Source organism: Callorhinus ursinus, unplaced genomic scaffold, assembly GCF_003265705.2.
Source record: "Callorhinus ursinus isolate GAN/ISIS: 27379988/994484 unplaced genomic scaffold, GSC_fseal_2.0 scaffold54, whole genome shotgun sequence".
Taxonomy (NCBI): Eukaryota; Metazoa; Chordata; class Mammalia; order Carnivora; family Otariidae; genus Callorhinus; species Callorhinus ursinus.
The window spans coordinates 6,214,951-6,234,433 of NW_027397116.1; the positions used below are offsets into that span (position 1 = coordinate 6,214,951).

At 40.2% G+C, this 19,483-nt stretch overlaps 1 protein-coding gene across 2 annotated transcripts in view; it reads left to right on the top strand.

Annotated features, from left to right (window-relative positions):
- Positions 1-19,483, top strand: part of RAB3GAP2 (RAB3 GTPase activating non-catalytic protein subunit 2) — a 96,275-nt gene that overhangs the window by 12,301 nt on the left and 64,491 nt on the right. For both annotated transcript variants that reach the window (XM_073884081.1, XM_025892026.2), the window contains exon 2: positions 5,266-5,327. In XM_073884081.1, coding sequence (XP_073740182.1) covers positions 5,266-5,327 — 62 coding nt within the window. The remainder of the gene's footprint in view (positions 1-5,265; positions 5,328-19,483) is intronic.

Below are 19,483 nucleotides of genomic sequence, written 5' to 3' on the forward strand. Positions count from 1 at the left end.
CTAGACAGTTCACAATAGTCATCTTCAGTGACAGGCTAGACCAAACAGATGTGCTCTAAGGGTAAAATACACATCAGATTTTGAAGACTTAGTAGGGGGTAAAAAGTAAAATATCTCATGAATAATTTAACACTGACTGCATATTGAAATGATATCTTGGCTGTATTATATTAATATCTATTAAGGTTTCGCCTGTTTTTTTTCTTTTTTAAAAATATGGCTACTAGGGGCGCCTGGGTGGCTCAGTCGTTAAGCATCTGCCTTCAGCTCAGGTCATGATCCCAGGGTCCTGGGATCAAGCCCCGCATCAGGCTCTCTGCTCAGCGGGGAGCCTGCTTCTCCCTCTCCCACTGCGCCCGCTTGTGTTCCCTCTCTCACTGTCTCTCTCTCTGTCAAATAAATAAATAAAATCTTTAAAAAAATAAACAAAATGTGGCTACTAGTCAATTTAAAATTGTGTGGCTTGCATTATATTTTTATTGGACAGTGCTAAGTGCCTACCAATGATTGAAGAGTCTTAACTGGAGAGAAAGAATAGAAGGGTGGTGGCAGTCAAAGGAAAAAAGCATATTTAGGATCAGATTTGATTGGCATTAAAGTTTATCACTGAAGGTAGTGTTCTTAGAGTAATCCATGGACAGTCTGCCTCAGATTTGCAGGGTGAGGCCAACCCTGAAATTTCAGTCATCCCTAATTCATTATTTGCCTTTTTTTTTTTTAAGATTTTATTTATTTATTTGACAGAGAGACACAGCGAGAGAGGGAACCCAAGCAGGGGGAGTGGGAGAGGGAGAAGCAGGCTTCCCGCGGAGCAGGGAGCCTGATGCGGGGCTCGATCCCAGGACCCTGGGACCACGACCTGAGCCGAAGGCAGACGCTTAACGACTGAGCCACCCAGGCGCCCCCATTATTTGCATTTCTTGCAGAGTTTTTAAGGCTACCTAGAGAGAGAGGAGGCTGCAGAAGAGACAGTAACTCTGGTTTTATTAAGGCAGTGAGTGTGAATCTCATTCTTTCAGTTTTTTGATCAATTTTGTTGAATTGGACTTTAGCAAAATGAAAGACGTAGGAAGTTGATGACAGTTAAAGATTTGCGTTTCACAGATTGGGTGCTTGCTTCTTATTTAATAAATGAGGAAAACACTTAAAATTGCCTTATAATTTAGTCTAGCCTTTGACTGAAATGAGTGCTACTTAACTCAGTGAGCAAACTGGGTAAGTGCCATTGGCTTTATGATTTAGTGATCTGTGGAGTGTTTGGAATTTTTACACAGGACCCTAACTACCCCAAAGAGTTGTATGTTCTGGTGCCCTTATTCTATAATACACTTTGTTAAACCTATTTACTGCTTAAGTTATACCACAGCTTAGTATTAAAATTCAAAATCTCCTATGGGTGATTTTGTTACAAGTTGCAAAAAGAATTATCAGAAAAACTCCTATGGGCCAGGATAATTTTAATCTATTTATTCTAAGACAATCATGGTGAACTATTTTTAGCTTTTCTTTATAGTAAATGATAATAAAAAGTGTTATTTTGTCATGAGTATGTAGAACTTATAGATCTTAAGGTCTTTAACAGTTCATATTGACATTAAACAGTGTACAGTTTTTAAATATATGTTAAATACATTGCTTTTGTTATCCACAACCTTGATTAAGGGTCAATTAAAAAACACTGATAATGGGATCAACTGAAGAACACCAACCTTCATAGAAAAGTTACCAGAGGGAAAGACTGCCTGAATAAAATTGTTTACCTGAATGGCAACTTGATTAGACATTCATCAGCTTTTTTTTAATATACACCATTCTTTTTTTTTTTTTTTCAATAATGTGCTTGGCCTCCTTGCATAGTTTAAAGGCATAAGAAATAACCTTGGTACAGTGCTAAGATTCCAACACTTTCTAACAGCTGACAGTAGCTGTCAAATAGCAGTCTGTGAAATAGTATCAAATGATTTTCAACAGACCTCAGGAGGCTGCAGAATTTATATTACCAGCACAGAGTAGAAATAGACATAAAGGTAATGCCCAGTTTGCAAATGTTTCCCTTAAAAAAAAAAATGTTGGGGCGCCTGGGTGGCTCACTAGGTTAAGCGTCTGCCTTTGGCTCAGGTCATAATCCCAGAGTCCTGGGATAGAGCCCTCCATTGGGCTCTCCGTTCAGCGGCAAGTCTGCTTCTCCCTTTCCCTCTCCTGCGATCCTTCGCTCTCTCAAAAAAATAAAAATCTATAAAAGAAAATAAATTTTTCCATTTTTAAGTTGACTAGAATCTAGAATGCATTTTCTTATAGTATTATAAATAGACTTAGGATTCCAGACCAACCCTCAGACACATCTTTAACATTCCTCATAGTTCTGTTTCACCTTTCTTTAAACTGTTTGTATGATGATTTCTTTAGAAAATATGTTCCCATTATAGGAGGAGATGCCTGATTAAGTCCCCTTTCTCTCTTGTTAATAGAAATTTCTCAGTCAGGGGCCTTGAGAAATGGAAAAAAAACTTTCCATTGAACGCAAATATATAAAGAAAGTATTTCTCAAGGACTTCTCTTCCTGGATGTTTTGAATTATGGCATTAAGAGATCCTGGATCTCTGCAGGGGCAGGAAATCCAAATTGCTGTGTCTTGTGTTTGTATGAGTCATTTGTGAATTGAGTCAGGTACTTTTTATTCCAATATAGAGGAGAAATAACACATTTTTCATAGTATCATACAGCATTCAGCAGAGGTTACGTGCGCCAAGTAAGCTCTTTGAAGGCTTATTTGCTTTTGTCTCTCCAGCACTTAGCACAGTGGCCAACACACAAAAGATGATGTGTTTGTTGAATGAATGAATGAATGAATGAAGAATCATTAGCTGGCCCCATGAAGTGCTCACAATTCTACATGGTCTTTCTGAGATTGTGGTATTTCAATACATTCTTTTTATAGCAATATTAAAACTGAATGCCAGATTTTAGAGTGATAAGCTTTTTGAGGTGCTTTGCTTTCTCAAACAAGAAAAACGGCATTTTCCAGAACTCTGTAGATGGGATGGCTTAGTTGCCATCAGCGCACAGTAAGGCAGTTGTTTTTGGTGTAGTGGAAAAATTAGCAGAATAAAGAAATTGCCTAAGTGAATTAGATTGCCAAAGAACACACTGTAATTTTCCAAGTTATGAAAAAAACTTCCAAATCTTGATATCGAGGGAATGCTTCTATTTTAAAATAATAGGTAATAATCTTGCTTTGGCCTTAACTGTAAGTCCCATGTTTTCCTAATTTTTATGCCTCTTCATAAGCCATAGGTGAAGGAAGTATAGCAGAATATTTGTGAGCATGGGCTTTGGAACTCCAGAAGCCCTGATTTTGAAACCCCACTTTGCCACTTAATCCTCTGTGGTCTTGGTGAAGCTATATAAACCAAGTAATCTGGTTTTCTCATTGTAGTAAGGGGATGATAGAGAATCTTTGTCATGCTTATGTGAATTAATGTCTATAAAGCACTTAGACACGTAGAAATGCTGAATACATGTTGTTGATTGATAACTCCTGTATGTGAGTTACCCTTTTTTGCCTTTCCTCATGTTGACCTGTTCTTCAAGTATGTTTGAAACGTTCCTCGCTGCTTTTTAAAGACTTAGTTTAAGGCGACTCCTCCCTGTGTCTGTCATCTCCCTCACTCATCCCTTTTCTGGTAGTTGTTACAGTACTCACCGCGTACTACAGTTATGTGTCTGCTACGTTAGATCACAGAACCTTTAAGGACAAGGAATATGTTTGAATTTTTCTCCATTCCTGCTACAGGGCGTGGCACATGGCATTTAACAGAGTATTTGTTAAATTATTTAATTGACACGTATATGGAAATCTTCTGTAAGTTGTGCGGTGCTAATCAGATGTTTTAGGACTTAATATATGGCTAGCAATGTGCTTGGCATGTTAGGAAGTAGTTACCTGGTATTTGAGTACCAAAGATGAGAATATTATCACAAAACTAATTGTGCAATGATTCCAAATACCAGACTGTTAACTTTCTTATCATCTATATGTAATTCATTTTAGCAATTTTTAAAACCTTATATATAATTGGAAGTTGTATTTGTGTCCTTCTTACCGTAAGCACCCTAGATAGCGGGTTCAGTCCCATCTTTTAAAATGATTCTTCCCTAGAAATTTGAAGCTGATTGGTTTAAATACAATACAATTTATATTTTGTAGTATTTTAATGGCTAAATCTTGAGATTAGCATTGAGAACTTGTGCGTCAGGCACTGAGGACTTTAGTATGCTCTTTGTTTTAAATACTTGTAACAACCCTACTAGATGTGAGCCCTTCTGTTTTCCATGCTTTTATGGAGAGAAGTAAAGCTTTCAGATATAGGGTAACCTGATGGTTAAGTGTGAGATCCAGGATATGAACCTAGGCAATCTTATTCTGGCGCCTAAATTTATAGTTATGCAAGGGCCTGTTCTTTTCACATTTTCTTTGAACTTTATCTGTTTTTTTAATTTAGTTTGAGGTAATATATATAAAATATCTAATATTTGTCTCAGAGTAGTTGCCCAAAAAGTGATAGCTTTATTCCTCCTTTTCTGATATGAGAGAGAAACTCAAAGATAATTATAGAAAAACAAGTTAATAGGAGCAGTATAAAGGATCATAAACTCCATACCTATGAGATTTTTAATTCTTTGTTTCAGTGTTTGTTGAACATCTTCTAATCTGAGAAAATGTTCTTATGTATAAGAAATCACAGAGTATTGGAAAATATCAGAAATCGTAGATCTTTTGTTTCAAACTTCAGGGTTTTTTTTTTTTTTTCCTTAATACCTTGTCTTACGAAAAGACAAGTTACATGAAGACCTCTGTGTGGAATTTTAGATGTGTTTTTGTCACTGTGTATATTTAATTTGTCTCATGTCTGAGCAACAAATATTTGTCATTTTAAAGATTCTTAAAATTCACTTTTGTGGTTTGGTTTAAATGTGGATGAACCTGATATCCAATATCTTAAGATTCGAATAACTTGCAGTTTTACTATTACATAGATTTGGAAATTCAGGCCACATGTTTCCTAATTATTATTACATGTAGCAGAATCCTGCTGTTGTATAGTTTACCTTTTTTTTCTTCCTTAATACCAGCATTATATTTATATAATACATATTTATGTAATATTTATATATTAGGTGTTCTATTATGTTTAGAGATAATGTTTAGTAAAATATTTCAAGCTCTGTATTTCATGTAAGCACTTTTCATTTTTTTAATAATAGGTAAATCAAACTGGGAAGATGATGGTTGGGGAGCATGGGAAGAAACAGACCCCCAAGAACCTGTAAGTCTTTGTAAATGAGTGCATGCTTGTTGAAAGTGGCATTTTCCGTTTGTAATGATGGTGACATATTCCAGTGTTAGGTTGACATTTTAAAACCTTCATCAAGAACATCTTTGTGGTTGCTTAATAGTACTGAAGTAGAAACCTTTCTTAAGGATTTAATGACTTTATAGTTAAGCAGGCTAAACAGAGAATAACTGCTTTAGGATTCTTTCTCCTTCATTAGTTATTATTTTAGACTCCACTTACTCATTCAACATATATTTCTTAAGTGCCCACCATATTCTAGGCATTTTTCTAGGTGCTGCAAGTATAGCCCATGAGTAAGGTACTTGAAATCCCTGTGTGTATTTTCACCTATGGGTAACAGAAAATCTAACCTAAACTGACTTGAATAACAAGGACATTCATTAGCTCATATAGAAGGAAGTCAGGGTAGTATTGACTCATAGATTGGTTGATCAGGAGATTCAACTATGTCATCAAAGACGTAAGTTCTTTCCTTCTGTCTCCTCTGCATATATAGTGGTGTTGACGTCATCCTAAAGATTGTTCTTCTAATAGATGGGGTATGCCACCATGTTTCTTCACTTATGACCAGAGGGAGAAAAAGACTAGGGCTTTCTGTGATTCTTACAGGAGCAGGGAACAACTTTTTCAGAAGCCTCTGGAGAACCTTGCCTATCTCTCTTGGCCGGAATAAGGCCGGACACTCATTTCTGAACTGGTCACTGGCAAGGGATATCAGATTTTTCATCAGTCAGCCTTGCCATTCCCTGGAGTTGGAGGATTAAAGGGTCTGCTTCTCCTGAGGTCCATGACTACAGGGGAGGAGTTGATATCTGAACGAAATCAGGATTTTTTATGAAAAAAGAAGAATGAACATATATACTGGATAGGTCTTCTAATCATCCCTTTTCCCAGCAGCTTATACTTAAGTGGGGAGAGAGAAATTTTTTCAAAAAGAGATAAAAGTATCAAATAGTGGTAATCAAAGTTACATAGAGGATTCAAATGGTGATGTGGTAGCAAGTGATCAAGGGCCTACTGTAGCTTGGATGGAAGGCTTTTCAGAGGATGCGACATTTGAGCTGAGGTCTGAAAGACAGCAGGGAGCCAGCGTGGTGAAGATCTGGCAAAGAGCATTGCAGGCCAGGGCAACAGCTCATGCAGGGGCCCTATGGCGGAACTGGGCTTGGAGTTCAGAGGACATAAAGAAGGCCGGTGTGGCTTGGTAGGACTGAGAGGCTATGAGATGAGGTCAGAGAAGTAAGCAGGCCTGATGTAAGGCCTTGTGAATTTGGAGTTTATTCTAAATGCGATAGGAAACTACACATAGCTGATTTCTCATTTTTGTAAAGTTCATCTTGGCTGCTTTTTGGAGTTGAAGTAGGAAGCAAAAGCGGAAGCAGGGAGACCAGTTAGGAGGCTGTTATGATAGTGTGTAGTTGAGAAATGATGTGGCTTACATTAAGGTGATACCAGTGAAAATGAGAAATTGATAGATTCAGGATAAGTTTTAGAAATAACAGTAAGACTTTCCTATAAGTTGGTTTTGAGGGCTGAAGGGAAAAATAAAATCAGGATTAACTTCTTTGATCTGGGATATGGTGTGGAGTAGGTAAAAAATACTAGATGAGATATTGACACTCCCCAAGACTGGGTAATAGGTACCATTCTCTTCATTTTTGTCAATGTTTAAAAATATCCATAATAAGTTTTTTTTGTTTTTTTTTTTAAACCCTCCCAGATATTTGGCTTGAGCAGCTGGATGGATGGTGCGTGGTTTATTGAGTTGGGGAAGGCTAACAGAATAGGTCTGGGGAAGAAGTGAAGGAGCATCGTGTTGTAGGAAGCGCAGAGCATGCTAATGTCATACAGATTTATAGAAAAGCTCCAAGGGGAGGTGACGAACAGGAAACCATTGCAGAAGGCCTCCTGGAGAATTGGGATGTGTTCAGTAGGATGTAGTGCAGCTCAAGGACGTGGTTACAGCATCACTTTAGCAAACAAACACCTTGTTCCTTGCCCCTCTAGTACTGTGTCAACACGGAGACTCAGCGGGCCTCTGTCTCTGTTTTTACTACAGCTGATTGGCTTCTGCTTTCTCATGATTTAGACTGTTTCTTGGCTGTTATTTGTATCTTTCATTTATCTTGGATTCTTTTTCCTCCTGGTTTCACACCCAGAGCTCATATGAGGATTTGATGGGGTCTGTTCATCACTATCCAGTATCGGATATTTGCGGCGGGTGGGGCATAGTGTTCATGCCAGGCCACTATGTGGGATGTCAGTCTAACTGTCAGTCCTGCCCTCTGGCCGGACACCACCAACAGTCTGGTTAGCTATGGCAAGAATGGGGAGTGGAAGGAAGGGAGAGGAGAGGTATGTGTAAAGAAGGTTGGAGGCTCTGCATGGCTGGATTTGAGCTAACCTCTCAGGGGGAGATGGCTGTGTGTTGAGAATTTCTCAGAAAGGGGTAGTGTAACTAGCAGCTACTTTGCATGTGGTGTTGGGTACATTTACTTTTAGTATTTATTTTCTAGAATCCTGTGGCTAGTGACGATTGTAATACGGCAAGCTTCCGAGTAAGTGTGAGGTTTTCTGGAATTACCTCACAGACATTGCATGTTAAAGTGGACAGACACGTGCATTTGTAAGAAAAAGAGGAGGTTCCACTGGGACAGTTATGGTAAAATATATAAGATGGTGCTGGTGCTGAGTTATTGAACTTACAGACCCAGGGGCCCACATCTTAAAGTGTCTGCTGTGCATAGTTCGTTCTTTTTGGAATGGATTTTTACTTGTGAGTGACGTAGTTGAGGAGTTGTATGTGAGGCCAGTTTTCCTCACGAACATCTGCTACGTTTCCTCTGCTAATTTTAAGGGGGTTAGTTGACTGTTGGGTGTCATAAACCTGCTTTTTGGCTCATCTAGCCAAAGGCTCATCTAGTTTGCCTTTCTTAAGCATACACTTTCATAAGGCATTATAACCTAATACAGTAGAAAATTACTGCAACTACAATTTGGGGTCAGAGAAGCAATAGGCCTGAGGTAAAGCTTTATGAATTTGGAATTTATTCTAAATGTGATCAGAAACCACATTATCTATTTCTGTTTTGGAAAGCTCACCTTCACTGCTCTGTGGAATAGATTATAGTGGGTCTTTTTATTAGTTGTGCCTCTCATACTCGTCAAGGTCATGGGCCAGTTTACTTTATAGCATTTCATTTTGATGCGCCACTGTTCCAGCTGGTTCTGGGCAGTGGGGTCAGTGATTCCTAGTTAGATTGTGTATGTTTTAACAGACTTCCTTTAAATCTGTTAAAGTGTGCCATCTTCTCTTTATTGGCAAGAATATCCTAAATCTAGGAATAACATCTTTTAACTGTTTCAGTGAAAAGCTGAAATATGCTTCTACTCATTCCAAAATACATTAACTTACATGTAGTACATTTCTTCATTTGGATAAGATTTGAATGTTTACAAATGGTCCTCATGGATGAGGGTAGCTTGATGTTCTCTTTGTCTTAACTGATTTGCTCACACAGTGGATTTGACGGCAAGTGACAGAGTTGACAACAATTCTGGGTGTACCAGTCATTCCTAACTATTCTTATTATCCTCCTATGAACCCTGGTCCCTTTCATGATCTTACGTACATGGTGAAGGAGAAGGTATTTGAATGACAACAAAAGTGGGGCAAGACAGTGATATTGAGACGTTACCTGGGTGTTAAAATGATCTTGCTGTATTTAATAATGCTTCTTTGAATTTGGATCCTGTCCTCAAAATAAGACAGCATCTTTGTTAAGGGAGACTGTTTGGTGAATGAGAACAAAAATGGCAGTGTGGCCAGGGGAAAAAGATATGACTTCTGCCTTACACTGCAGCATCATCTAGAATTGTCCACGCATGACATCAGTATGAAGTTTTGCGGAGTAAAACGTTTTACACCAGGGCTATTAGAAATGTTAACACAGCTGAGGTAAGAGACTTCTGTTATTTCTGCTGCTGTCTAGGATTATGAACAACTCCACTTGATCTTAGCCAAAAGGCCGAGAAGCGATAGGATTATGAACAACTCCAAAGGCATAGCCAGCTCTAGAGGCATAACAAGAATCAGAGTAAATTTTGGCAGATGTATGAACTGCACACTCTAGTTAAGGTAAGAGATGTAGCCACCTCATCAGGATGGAGAGGGAACTTTCCGCTGTCCCTTGTTAGGAACAGACCGCAAGCTCAACACCTGCCAGCCCTGAGAGTCTCACTGGTAGGTCTTGTCCACATTAAAGATGAGGCCAGTATTGGAACAAGAGAAAGGTCTCGAAATCAATTTATGGCTGTGTCAGGGTGCCGTAACTGTGAAAACAGTGATAGGGTTCTCCACCGTTGGACTGTGGTTCTCCTGACCAGCAGAGGAGAGCAGCTGACAGTAGAGAGCTGGTGTGTTTTGGTGTTCAGGGGGCTGCGGTGGTGTGTAGGTGAACCACAGGCGGGGCGGCTCAGAGTAGAGAACAGCAGCAGCTGCTGACCTGGAGGCCAAGCGGCGCTGTCGCATCCAGCAGAAAACGCCGAAAACTTCAGGGTGCTTTTATCTCCACAAGCCTATAGCTCTTTGAGAGTAGTTTCTCATTTTTATGGCAGAAGAGAGTGTGAAGGGCTTTTATAATCAGAAAGATTTAGTACCAGTATGGACAAGGCTTTTTTTTTTTTTTTTTTTTTTAAGAAAGGAGAAGCCTCTCTAGCTTTCTGCGATTCTGAGATGTCCACTGTAATAAGTGCTCAGTGAAGAAAGCATGTTCTAATATCCTTTATCAGTGGGAGCCGCCATGGCCAAGACAGTATACATCCGTGACATGGGTAGGCTTAGGAACTTTAAGGATGGCTTCAGTTAGAGAGGAGGACAAATGTCTTTCTCCTGTAGATAGGTCACGTCCGTATGAGTCCACTCGGCTGCCGTAACAGAATACTGCAGACTGGGTGGCCTAACGGAATTGCACCGTCTCACAGTTCTGAAAGCTAGACCTTCAAGATCAAGGTGCTGTCGGAGTTGGTTTTCGGTGAAACCCCTCTTCCTGGCTTGCAGACGGACACCTTCTCACTATGTCCTCACATGGCCTGTCCTCTGTGTGCAAAGAGAGAGAGCAGTGAGTCCGGATGTCCCTTCCCCTTACAGGGATAACCAGTCTGTCAGATTAAGTCTCCGCCCTTATGACCTCAGACCTCACTGAACCTAGTTACCTTCTTATCTCCAGGTAACAGTCACATTGGGAACAGGGGCTTCAACACATGAATTTTGAGGGGATACCATTGAGTCTGTAAAAATGCCCCAAATAATGGATCCATGTCAGGCATAACTCTTATGTGTGCAAGTGCAAAGAATAAGGTTAAGGAATTCCTACTTGCCCATGAGTAAATACCCTAAAGAATTAAACAGGGCAAACAGACTTTCAAGATGGAAAAAAAAAAGGCAAAATGATATTCTTCTGTACTAACTTAATTTTAAGTGGACATCACGAGAGAGAGTGTCTTGCTTGGAGAAATTGGAAAAGAAGATGGTTGTACTAGCACATCTACCAATTAATGATCCTATAATAAATAGTAAATAGCTTCGTTGTGTTTTTTACAGTGTTACAAGGGCTTTTAGTTCGGATTATAATTTGTTTGCTTTGGGAAAGAAATGGTTACGGGGGATATTTTGCCTAGCCTTATGCTATAATGGAAATCGAGGCAGTAAGGAAGAAGCTTGACAAGGTTTAATTTTAATTGTAAGGCAGATTAATGAGCTTTCCTTCATTGGTGTATTAAGTCCAAAGGGTAGGAAGTATAGAGTCAAGGATTTGCTTGACAGTGGTTTCTGGAACAGGAAGCACAGAAGGTTCTGGGTTAAGGCCCTTAGTGACGGTAGAAAGTGTGGAAAATTTCCATTCAAAAGACACTTTAGAATGTGTTCCATCTGTTTGCAGAAAGTGGTATAGTACAGTTTACGGAGGCAATTTGATTTAGCAGATTAACAAGGAAAGCATGCTGGCCAGATAGAGGGCCCCAGAGAAATGTTTGTTTACAGACTGAGAAATAGGATACAGCATGACCTGATTAGAGATTCTTAGAACATTAATAATCTGGGATAATACTGGAAAACATTTTGCCTTATTTTAGTGTCATGTGCCACACAAGAGACATAAGCACCAGATTGGCCAGAGGCAGAGGAGAGCACTCAAGTTATACTAAAGTTATGTTTTAGGTTTTAGGTTCTTGTACAAAGAGGGAAGTGGCTACAGAGGTTCTTCTTACTGAGATGGGTTCTCATTAAGACTTTGGCATTTGACTGTTAGAAATACTACTTTTGTGGGGCAACTGGGTGGCTCGGTCAGTTAAGCATCTGACTTGGTTTCAGCTACAGGTCATGATCTCAGGGTCGTGAGGTCGAGCCTTGGGTCGGGCTCTGTGCTAAATACAGAGTCTACTTATCCGTCTCCCTCTGCTCCTCCCCCTGCTCTCTCTCTCTCTCAAATAAAATCTTAAAATACTCCTTTTGCCAATGACCTTCCTTTTAACATTAATACAGGCTGGGTCTTGCCTAGTGATTCTCAATTAAGGGGATGATTTTGTCCCTTAGGAGGTATTTGGCAATGTCTAGAGACATTTTTGGTTGTCACAATTTGGGGGGAGGTGCATTTAAGTGGACAGAGGCCAGGGATGCTGTTAAGCATCTTACAATACGCAGGACAGCATTCCAAAACAAACAGTTGTCCAGCCCAAGATGGCAGTTGTCCCAGAGTTCAGAAATCTTGGTCTAGCCCATGGCTTTCAGTGTAACTCTCTCAATCCTTCTTTCTGCCATTCCTCCTGTTTGTAAAATCCCTTGGCTTTGGGGCGCCTGGGTGGTGCAGTCAGTTAAGCGTCCGACTCTTGGTTTCAGCTCAGATCTGACCTCAGGGTCCTGAGATTGAATCCCGTATCCAGCTCTGAGCTGAGTGTGGAATCTGCTTGAGATTCTCTCTCTGTCTTCCCCTGCCCCTCCGCATGCTCGCTCTCCAAAATAAATAAATAAATAAATCTTTAAAAAAACATTAAAAAAATAAAATCCTTTGGCCTCTTTGGGGGCTTCAAAACTTTCGGTCTACACGGCTATTAATTTGTTTTTAGTAGATTCTGGTTTGCTAGTGTGAAAAGTACAGTTGAAAGATTGTTTGCCAACAAAGGTGAATGTAAGTAGTTCCTCAGTCTTTGGCCACAGATCAACAAGTAGTTCAGGCTCAGTCTTGGTGGCATTATTTATGCCCAAGTGTTTGAGGGAGACCTATCTTTAGTCTCCCCATTGTAGCTAACCATGACTTCTTGCTCTTGCTTAGAGTTGGTCGTTTTATTTTGCATCTGCTCTCCTCTGGCACTCCTGCTGGGTAGCTTGTTTGTGTTGGCTTAGTGATGGGCCCCTTGTCCTCTGCCAGGGAGGGAGGGGGAGGGACAGCGATCTGACTTTGCAGTGAGGGAAGGGGTCTGGAGACCTGAGTGCGGCTCAGACCAGCTTCAGCCAGGCCTCCGGATTTTAGCCGCACCTTCGCCCTCATTTCCTCCAGGACCTGGTACCGTTCCTAAGCCTGTGGGCAGTTCTGCGTGCAGCTGGGCTTCTTGCTCCTCTTTCCTCCCTTCAGTTTTTAGGAGGTAGTTTTCTAGGAACTGGGAAATCAGTTGGCACCTGCCCTTCTGCTTTCTAGCTCTCAGAATTTTGCAGCGCCCCTCCCCATTCTTTTTGCCCTTACTGGCTTTTGCCTTTAAACTCTGTTACTGCTCTTTTTAGTGGGGTTGAGAACACTGGGGAGAGTGAGGGTAAAATTCATGTGTTTATTCCTCTCTTTATCTGAGGGTCCTGTGGGCTTCGTGTTCTACCCCCTCCTTTTTCCAGTTAATGTAATTGGGAGGTTTTTCCATATCTGCACCTGTAAATCATCTAGTTCTTTTAAAGGAATACTGAATATCTCATTTGTGTAGATGTACTGTGATTTATGTAGCCATACCCCTGTTGAGGGACATTTAGCTTTTGTTGGCTCTTTTTGTTTTTTCCTATCACAAGCAATGCTAATCATCTTTATATCTGCCATGCATCTTGGTTGCATCATGATGGAGTCAGACTGCCTGAATTTCCCTCCCAGCTCTGCTCCTTAATGACCATGAAGTCTTGAGTAAGTTATTTACCTTCTGAGTTCAGCAACCTCATTCCTGTCAGTGGGACCAGTAACACTATCAGACCCATAGGATCGTTAAGGCAGTTATAGGAGGTATGCTTAGAATAGTTCTTGGAACATAGTAAGTGCTCAGTAAGTGTTAGCCATTCTTATTTTTCCTTTAGAATAAATTTCTAAAACTGAAATTGCTAAGATAAAAGGTATATGTACTTTAAATTTTAATAGAAATTACTGACTGGTGCTTCCAAAAGGCTGCACTAGTTTGTACTCCAAAGAGCAGTTAATATGAGACTGCTGTTCTTTCCTCTGTGTTACAGAAATGAGAACAGCTCTGACCCAGTTGCTTTTTATCATGGACTATTGCTATTGTTTATTTTGTGAAAACATTTCTCTGCACTCCTATTTTTATTAATATTGAGAAGCAAAGACTATAAGAAGTGAGTGTGGTTTTTTGGGGGTTTTTTTTGTTTGTTTTTTAACAGAGGACTGCTTTTCTCAGGTATTTTTTGAAACTGTTAACCCCTGCTTTGTATCAAACTGTAATTATTGCTAAATCAGATTGGTGTAAATGTCATTTCAGTGTTTGAATTTTCATTTTTCAAGATAGGAGTATGGTTGGTCACCTTTTCACATTTTCACTTATAAATCTTTTTGGGGAATGTGTGCTATTATCTGTTTGTTTTTTTAATAAACACTAGTAGCAATTTAAGGCCCATAGCATTTAGTTTGGCTATTAGAGTATTCTGATTTATGTTGGGTGCTAATTGTTTCTTGCTTATTTGTCTTGTTTGTACAACTAGATAATTAAGTTTTTGACCAGGAATTGTTTGGTGCTTTCCTGTATCCTGTGGTGCCTAATTTAGTGCTTAGTATTAGACAGTTGTTCAGGAAATAGAGGAGTGTTCTTTTCAGGTTTGGAGTTCATTGCAGTTATTTGTGAAATGAATTTTCTACTAAAAATGATGAATTTGTTTTATAAAAAATGATACTTTATTAGAAAAAATTCAGGTATTTCAGAAAGATACAAAGTAAAATAATCAACTTCCTAACATCTAAGAATAATTATCATTATTAACTTTAAGGGGTTATAAATGTAGGCATTTTGCTGTGGCTGTATATAGGTTGAGTCGTTGAATGAATGGGCACACAGAAAATTCTATAAAAATGGGTGTGTATATATATGTACAATTTAAAAGTAAATAATAGAATTAATCCTACTTGAATTGATCAAGTAAAGCTGTAGGAGTTAGTGAATTACAGTTAACTTCGTAAGGTTAGGAAGAAAAGTAATTTAAAGGAGATTAAAGTTGTAGGTTTCTGTCAGTAATTATATTTGTAAATTATTTTCCTTTGGCTTATCTGTAATCAGATTTGTAATCAAATTTAGAAAGAGTTCTTGCCTTGCCCCCATTTTAATTTTGAAAAGACCTTAAGAGCTTTCATTTGAGAATTTTAGTGTGTGTCAAGGTGCTATATAGCTAGCTACTCATCCCTGTTTTTATCTATTTCATATACTGAAGTTTTGTATAACATTTTGTTTGGGAATGAAAAGTCTGCTACCTTAAATTTTTGAGAAACACTGAGCATTATGTATGTTAATCACAGACTAGAAAAACGAGAAAAACCTATTTGTATAGCATCATTTACTGTTTGTGTTTCAGAATTACTGCAGCACCTAGGTCTCTTGGTTTAAAAAGTGTAGATGACTATTTTATGTCTACGGTTTAGGTGGTAAATGACTGAGAATTACATTGAATGTGCTGACTACTCTATGATTTCACTGGATTTTACTCTCCACCACTATAATGTGTAAATGTCTATGAAAGTTAGCACAATGACAGTGACAGTATAAATTGCAGGTGATAGACTTACTGTGCTAAAGTCAAAACCTTTGAAAAATGATTCTGTCTACATCAGTGGCCATTTAGTCACCACAGTAGCTGATACACCAAACACCATTTGCCACTATGTTTACAGAGTGGTAATTTACCAGCTCTGTAGAGGCCAGACATAATTGAAAGGCTTGTTAAATTACTGCAGCTTTTTACCATCTGCTGCATTGTGAAAGAATAATCAGTTGACAAATTTGTGGGCTTAAAATCAAAATAAATAAATTTTTAAAAATATATGTTGTGGCTCTAATTGTTCAGACAGAATTCCTTATAATCTTCATTGGTGGTGACTTCAATATTTGTGCATATTAAGAAACATTTTACTGGTCTCAATTCAAAGAAAACTCCTTGAAGTTTAGGTCACATTTAAATAAGATTTTACGTTCTCTCCTTCCATCCCCCAAGCAGGGGTTGTTTTATAGCTAATGGATAAATTTAATGTTAACTTCAGTGACCAGGTAGGCACTGGTTTTTTGCAGAAAGCCAAGGTAGTCCTTGGTAGTGCTGTTTTTGTTTGTTAGTTTTTTTTTTAATTTCATGTGTCGCTTGGGAAATTACCTTGTCAAATGATGGTGAATCAGTAGCTTCAGGAGGAACAGTATTAGTGACTATAGTTCCCATTATTTTGGGGAAGGCTCTCAGAAAACCTGTTTGGTAGGCAAATGCCCGTATGGTAGAAAGCAAAATGGTGAGCTTGCATCTTGTTAGCCACTGAATGTGTGCTGATGCTCTGTGTGACTTCATAGAGTGTTCTTATTAGGCCCTCTTTCCTGCCTGAGCTGTCTTGATGAATTGGAAATTTTGTGTAAGCTTCTTGTAAAACCCAGTGCTAGTTCATTGGGATCCAGGGGATTTCCTCATCTCTGCTCTACCAACACTTTCATCCAGATACTTTTGCTTGGACTTGAGGTTCCCCCGAAAAATCTGACCCAGGAACTACTTCAGACAGGCCCACACTCCTTATTCTTAGTTTGTATTTCTGCTGTGAATATTTGTTTGCTCTCCTACCCGGGTTCCTTTATCAACTCAGTCTAATTTAGGGCTCCCTGGCCCATCCCCCAGCCATGCTTCTACCCTGTATTGCCTAGAGCAGTGGTTCTCAGCCCAGAGGCAGTTTTGCCCCCCAAGGGACATTTGGCAATGTCTGGAGACAGTGTTGGTTGTCACACTGAGGATACTACCGTACCATGAAGAATTATCCTACTCATAATGTCAAGAGTACTGAGAAATCTTGGCCTAGAGCAATGTATTTCCAACTGTTTATCTTGACTTTTGGGGAAATCACTTTACCGTGTCTTGACCGGTACTTTTTAAAATAATGAAATAAAATAGGGGGCGCCTGGGTGGCTCAGTCAGTTAAGCGTCTGCCTTCGGCTCAGGTCATGGTCCCAGGGTCCTGGGATCGAGCCCCGCATCGGGCTCCTTGCTCAGTGGGGAGTCTGCTTCTCCCTCTCCCACTCCCCCTGCTTGTGTTCCTGCCCCTCGCTGTCTCTTTCTCTGTCAAATAAATAAATAAAATCTTAAAAAAATAAAATAATAAAATAGAATTTTAAAAATTTGGAGTACATCCCAGGTTGTAAGCATAGATATTATTTTGGGCAACTTCTGTCTGTTTCATTATGGAGCAGTAAGGAGGGAGAGGGAAGGGGAGACAAGAAGGGACGGGGGAGGGGAAGAAGTGACTGAAATCAGTTGGGATGTAAAATCATTTTTATTGCTACTCCTTGAAGTTATTTTTTAAGTTTGAAAAGATGTGCACATGAGAAAGAGAGCAGGTCTGACCAGATAGCTTTACTGCTCAAAAAAAGCTTCGGTGACTGCAGGTATCCTCAAGATCAAGTGCAAGCACCTCAACGCAGTGGGTGAAAGCTCGTCGTCACCCACCTGCTGCTGCAGGGTCTCCTTTTACCTTACACTGTCGGACTCTGCTTTGACAGCAGCTCCTTGCTGGCTCGTTTGCCTCTAGGCCTTCAGATAGGTTGAGTTCGTGGCTTCCTAGAGAAACAGGACACGGGGCTAGTCTGGGAACGTCCACCTCCTGTCTCCCTCTCTCCTGCTGCCCCCAACCTGGCTACTTTTTACTCTCCCAGCAGGATTTCGGTAGGAGGTACTTCCAGTAGGAGGATTTTTTTTGTTGTTTGTCCAAGCAAAAGGACTTGAGGATATACCTGCAGTCAATAAAGCGTTTTTTGAGCAGTAAAGCTGTCTGGTCAGATCTGCCCTCTTTCTCGTGTGCGCATTTTTTTAAACTTAAAAAATAACTTCCCAACCCCAGTCTGGTCTGATGACCCTCCTGTGTTCCCTTGACTGACTGCTGCATATTTGTCCATCTGTCTTCCCCAGAGGAGGGACGAACGTTAAGGCCGAGAATTCTCTTTTCTCGTCTCTCTGTCCTAACACAGGGCTGGTACATAGACGTGCATAGCCCTGTTGGAGCATGTTGTGTAGGATAGATTAAAGCAGGGAAAAAGATGTGAGGCCATTGAGGATCTGGTCATCCTCAGGGATTTTGACCCACAAACTCTTGCCTCATTCTTCCTCTTATTTTGGATTATTTGTCCATTCCCCTGATTTTTGAGGGAAGGAACCAGAGTTGCTAGGGAAAGTGTCAAGGACTATATGAATGTGTATTACTTTAAATTTATTACCTATGGCATTTGTGTGGTTAGCGACAGTCCACTTTTTCCAAACCTTGGTTTCCTTTTCTGGACAATGAGGATTTTGAATCAAATGGTCTCTATGGTTCCTTCTCTTTCTTTATATGATTGTGTAATCCCATCAGCTGGCTGGCTGAGATCATGACACGTGTGAGGGAGAGATTGTTGATCCCATACAGACAAGCAGTTTTGGGGTCTTTGATTGTACTGTCTTGTACCTACTACAATTTCTTAGTTAACTTGGTGATTAAAAAAAAATTTTTTTTTTACAGGGGAACCTGGCTGGCTCAGTTGGTTAAGCAGTCCAACTCTTGATTTCGGCTCAGGTCATGATCTCAGGGTCATGAGGTCGAGCCCCTGTTTAAGATTCTCTCTCTCTCCCTCTCCTGCCCCTCTCCTACCTCTCTAAAAATAAAAAAATAAATTTTTACAGTATGTTTCTTCTTCGGCTAAATCAGTAGTTCTCAACTTGGGGGCGTTTTGCTCTGCAGAGGACACTTGGCAACGTCTAGAGACATTGGTGACTGTCCCAACTGGGAAAGTGCTGTGGGCATTTGGTGGGTAGAGGCTAGCGACACTGCTAAGCATCCTGCAATGCACGGAACAGCCCCCACAGTACAGAAGCTCCAGCCCCAAACGTCAGTAGCGCTGAGGCTGAGAAACCCCGAGGAACTATTAACCACCTGGCAAGGTTATAGTGCTTTCAAGGCAGAGCTTGATTTCAAATTTCTTAACATTTAGTGCAGTATTCATGACTTTTTAAATGTAATAAATACTCCGTGTATGTCCACTTATTCAGTGTTTAATTATGTTGAAAGGGAGGGGGCTATTTCATGGCTTTCTTTAAAAAGAGACTTGTCGAACAAGAATATTAAAGACCTGATACACCTTTGCGAAAAAGGTTCCCGCAGTCAACCATGTGGCCGAATTGGATTAGGTTCGACCTCACTTGATCCGCATTGGAGCTTCTCTATGTCAGTCACAGAGGGGCACTAGCCTTTTAGTCTACAGGTGGAGGAGAGCTTCTCATCCTTCCTTTAGTTCTGGACACACAGCAGCCGGCATCATCCCTGGTCACTCCCAGTGACAACAGCGAGGAGAGCAGCAGAGCAGGGAAGATCCAGAGGGGCTGTGGCAGGTCCCTCCCTTCAAGGGACCAGATGCGGCAGTGTGGAGTGGGAAGCAGCTCAGAGGTGGCAGTTTCCGTGAGCTCTGAAGCTTGAGTTCACAGCCCTGCCCCAGCTGTGTCACTGGGGGGAGGTTATCGTGATAAGTTTCTGTTTCTCCATCCCAAACCTGGGGGACTAACATAACCTTTCTGGAGTCACTGTGAGAACTAAGATTTATGTGTCAAGCACTTAGCACAGACACTGGCACGTAGTAAGTGTTTGCCAATGTTGCAGCGAACATCTTCCGAA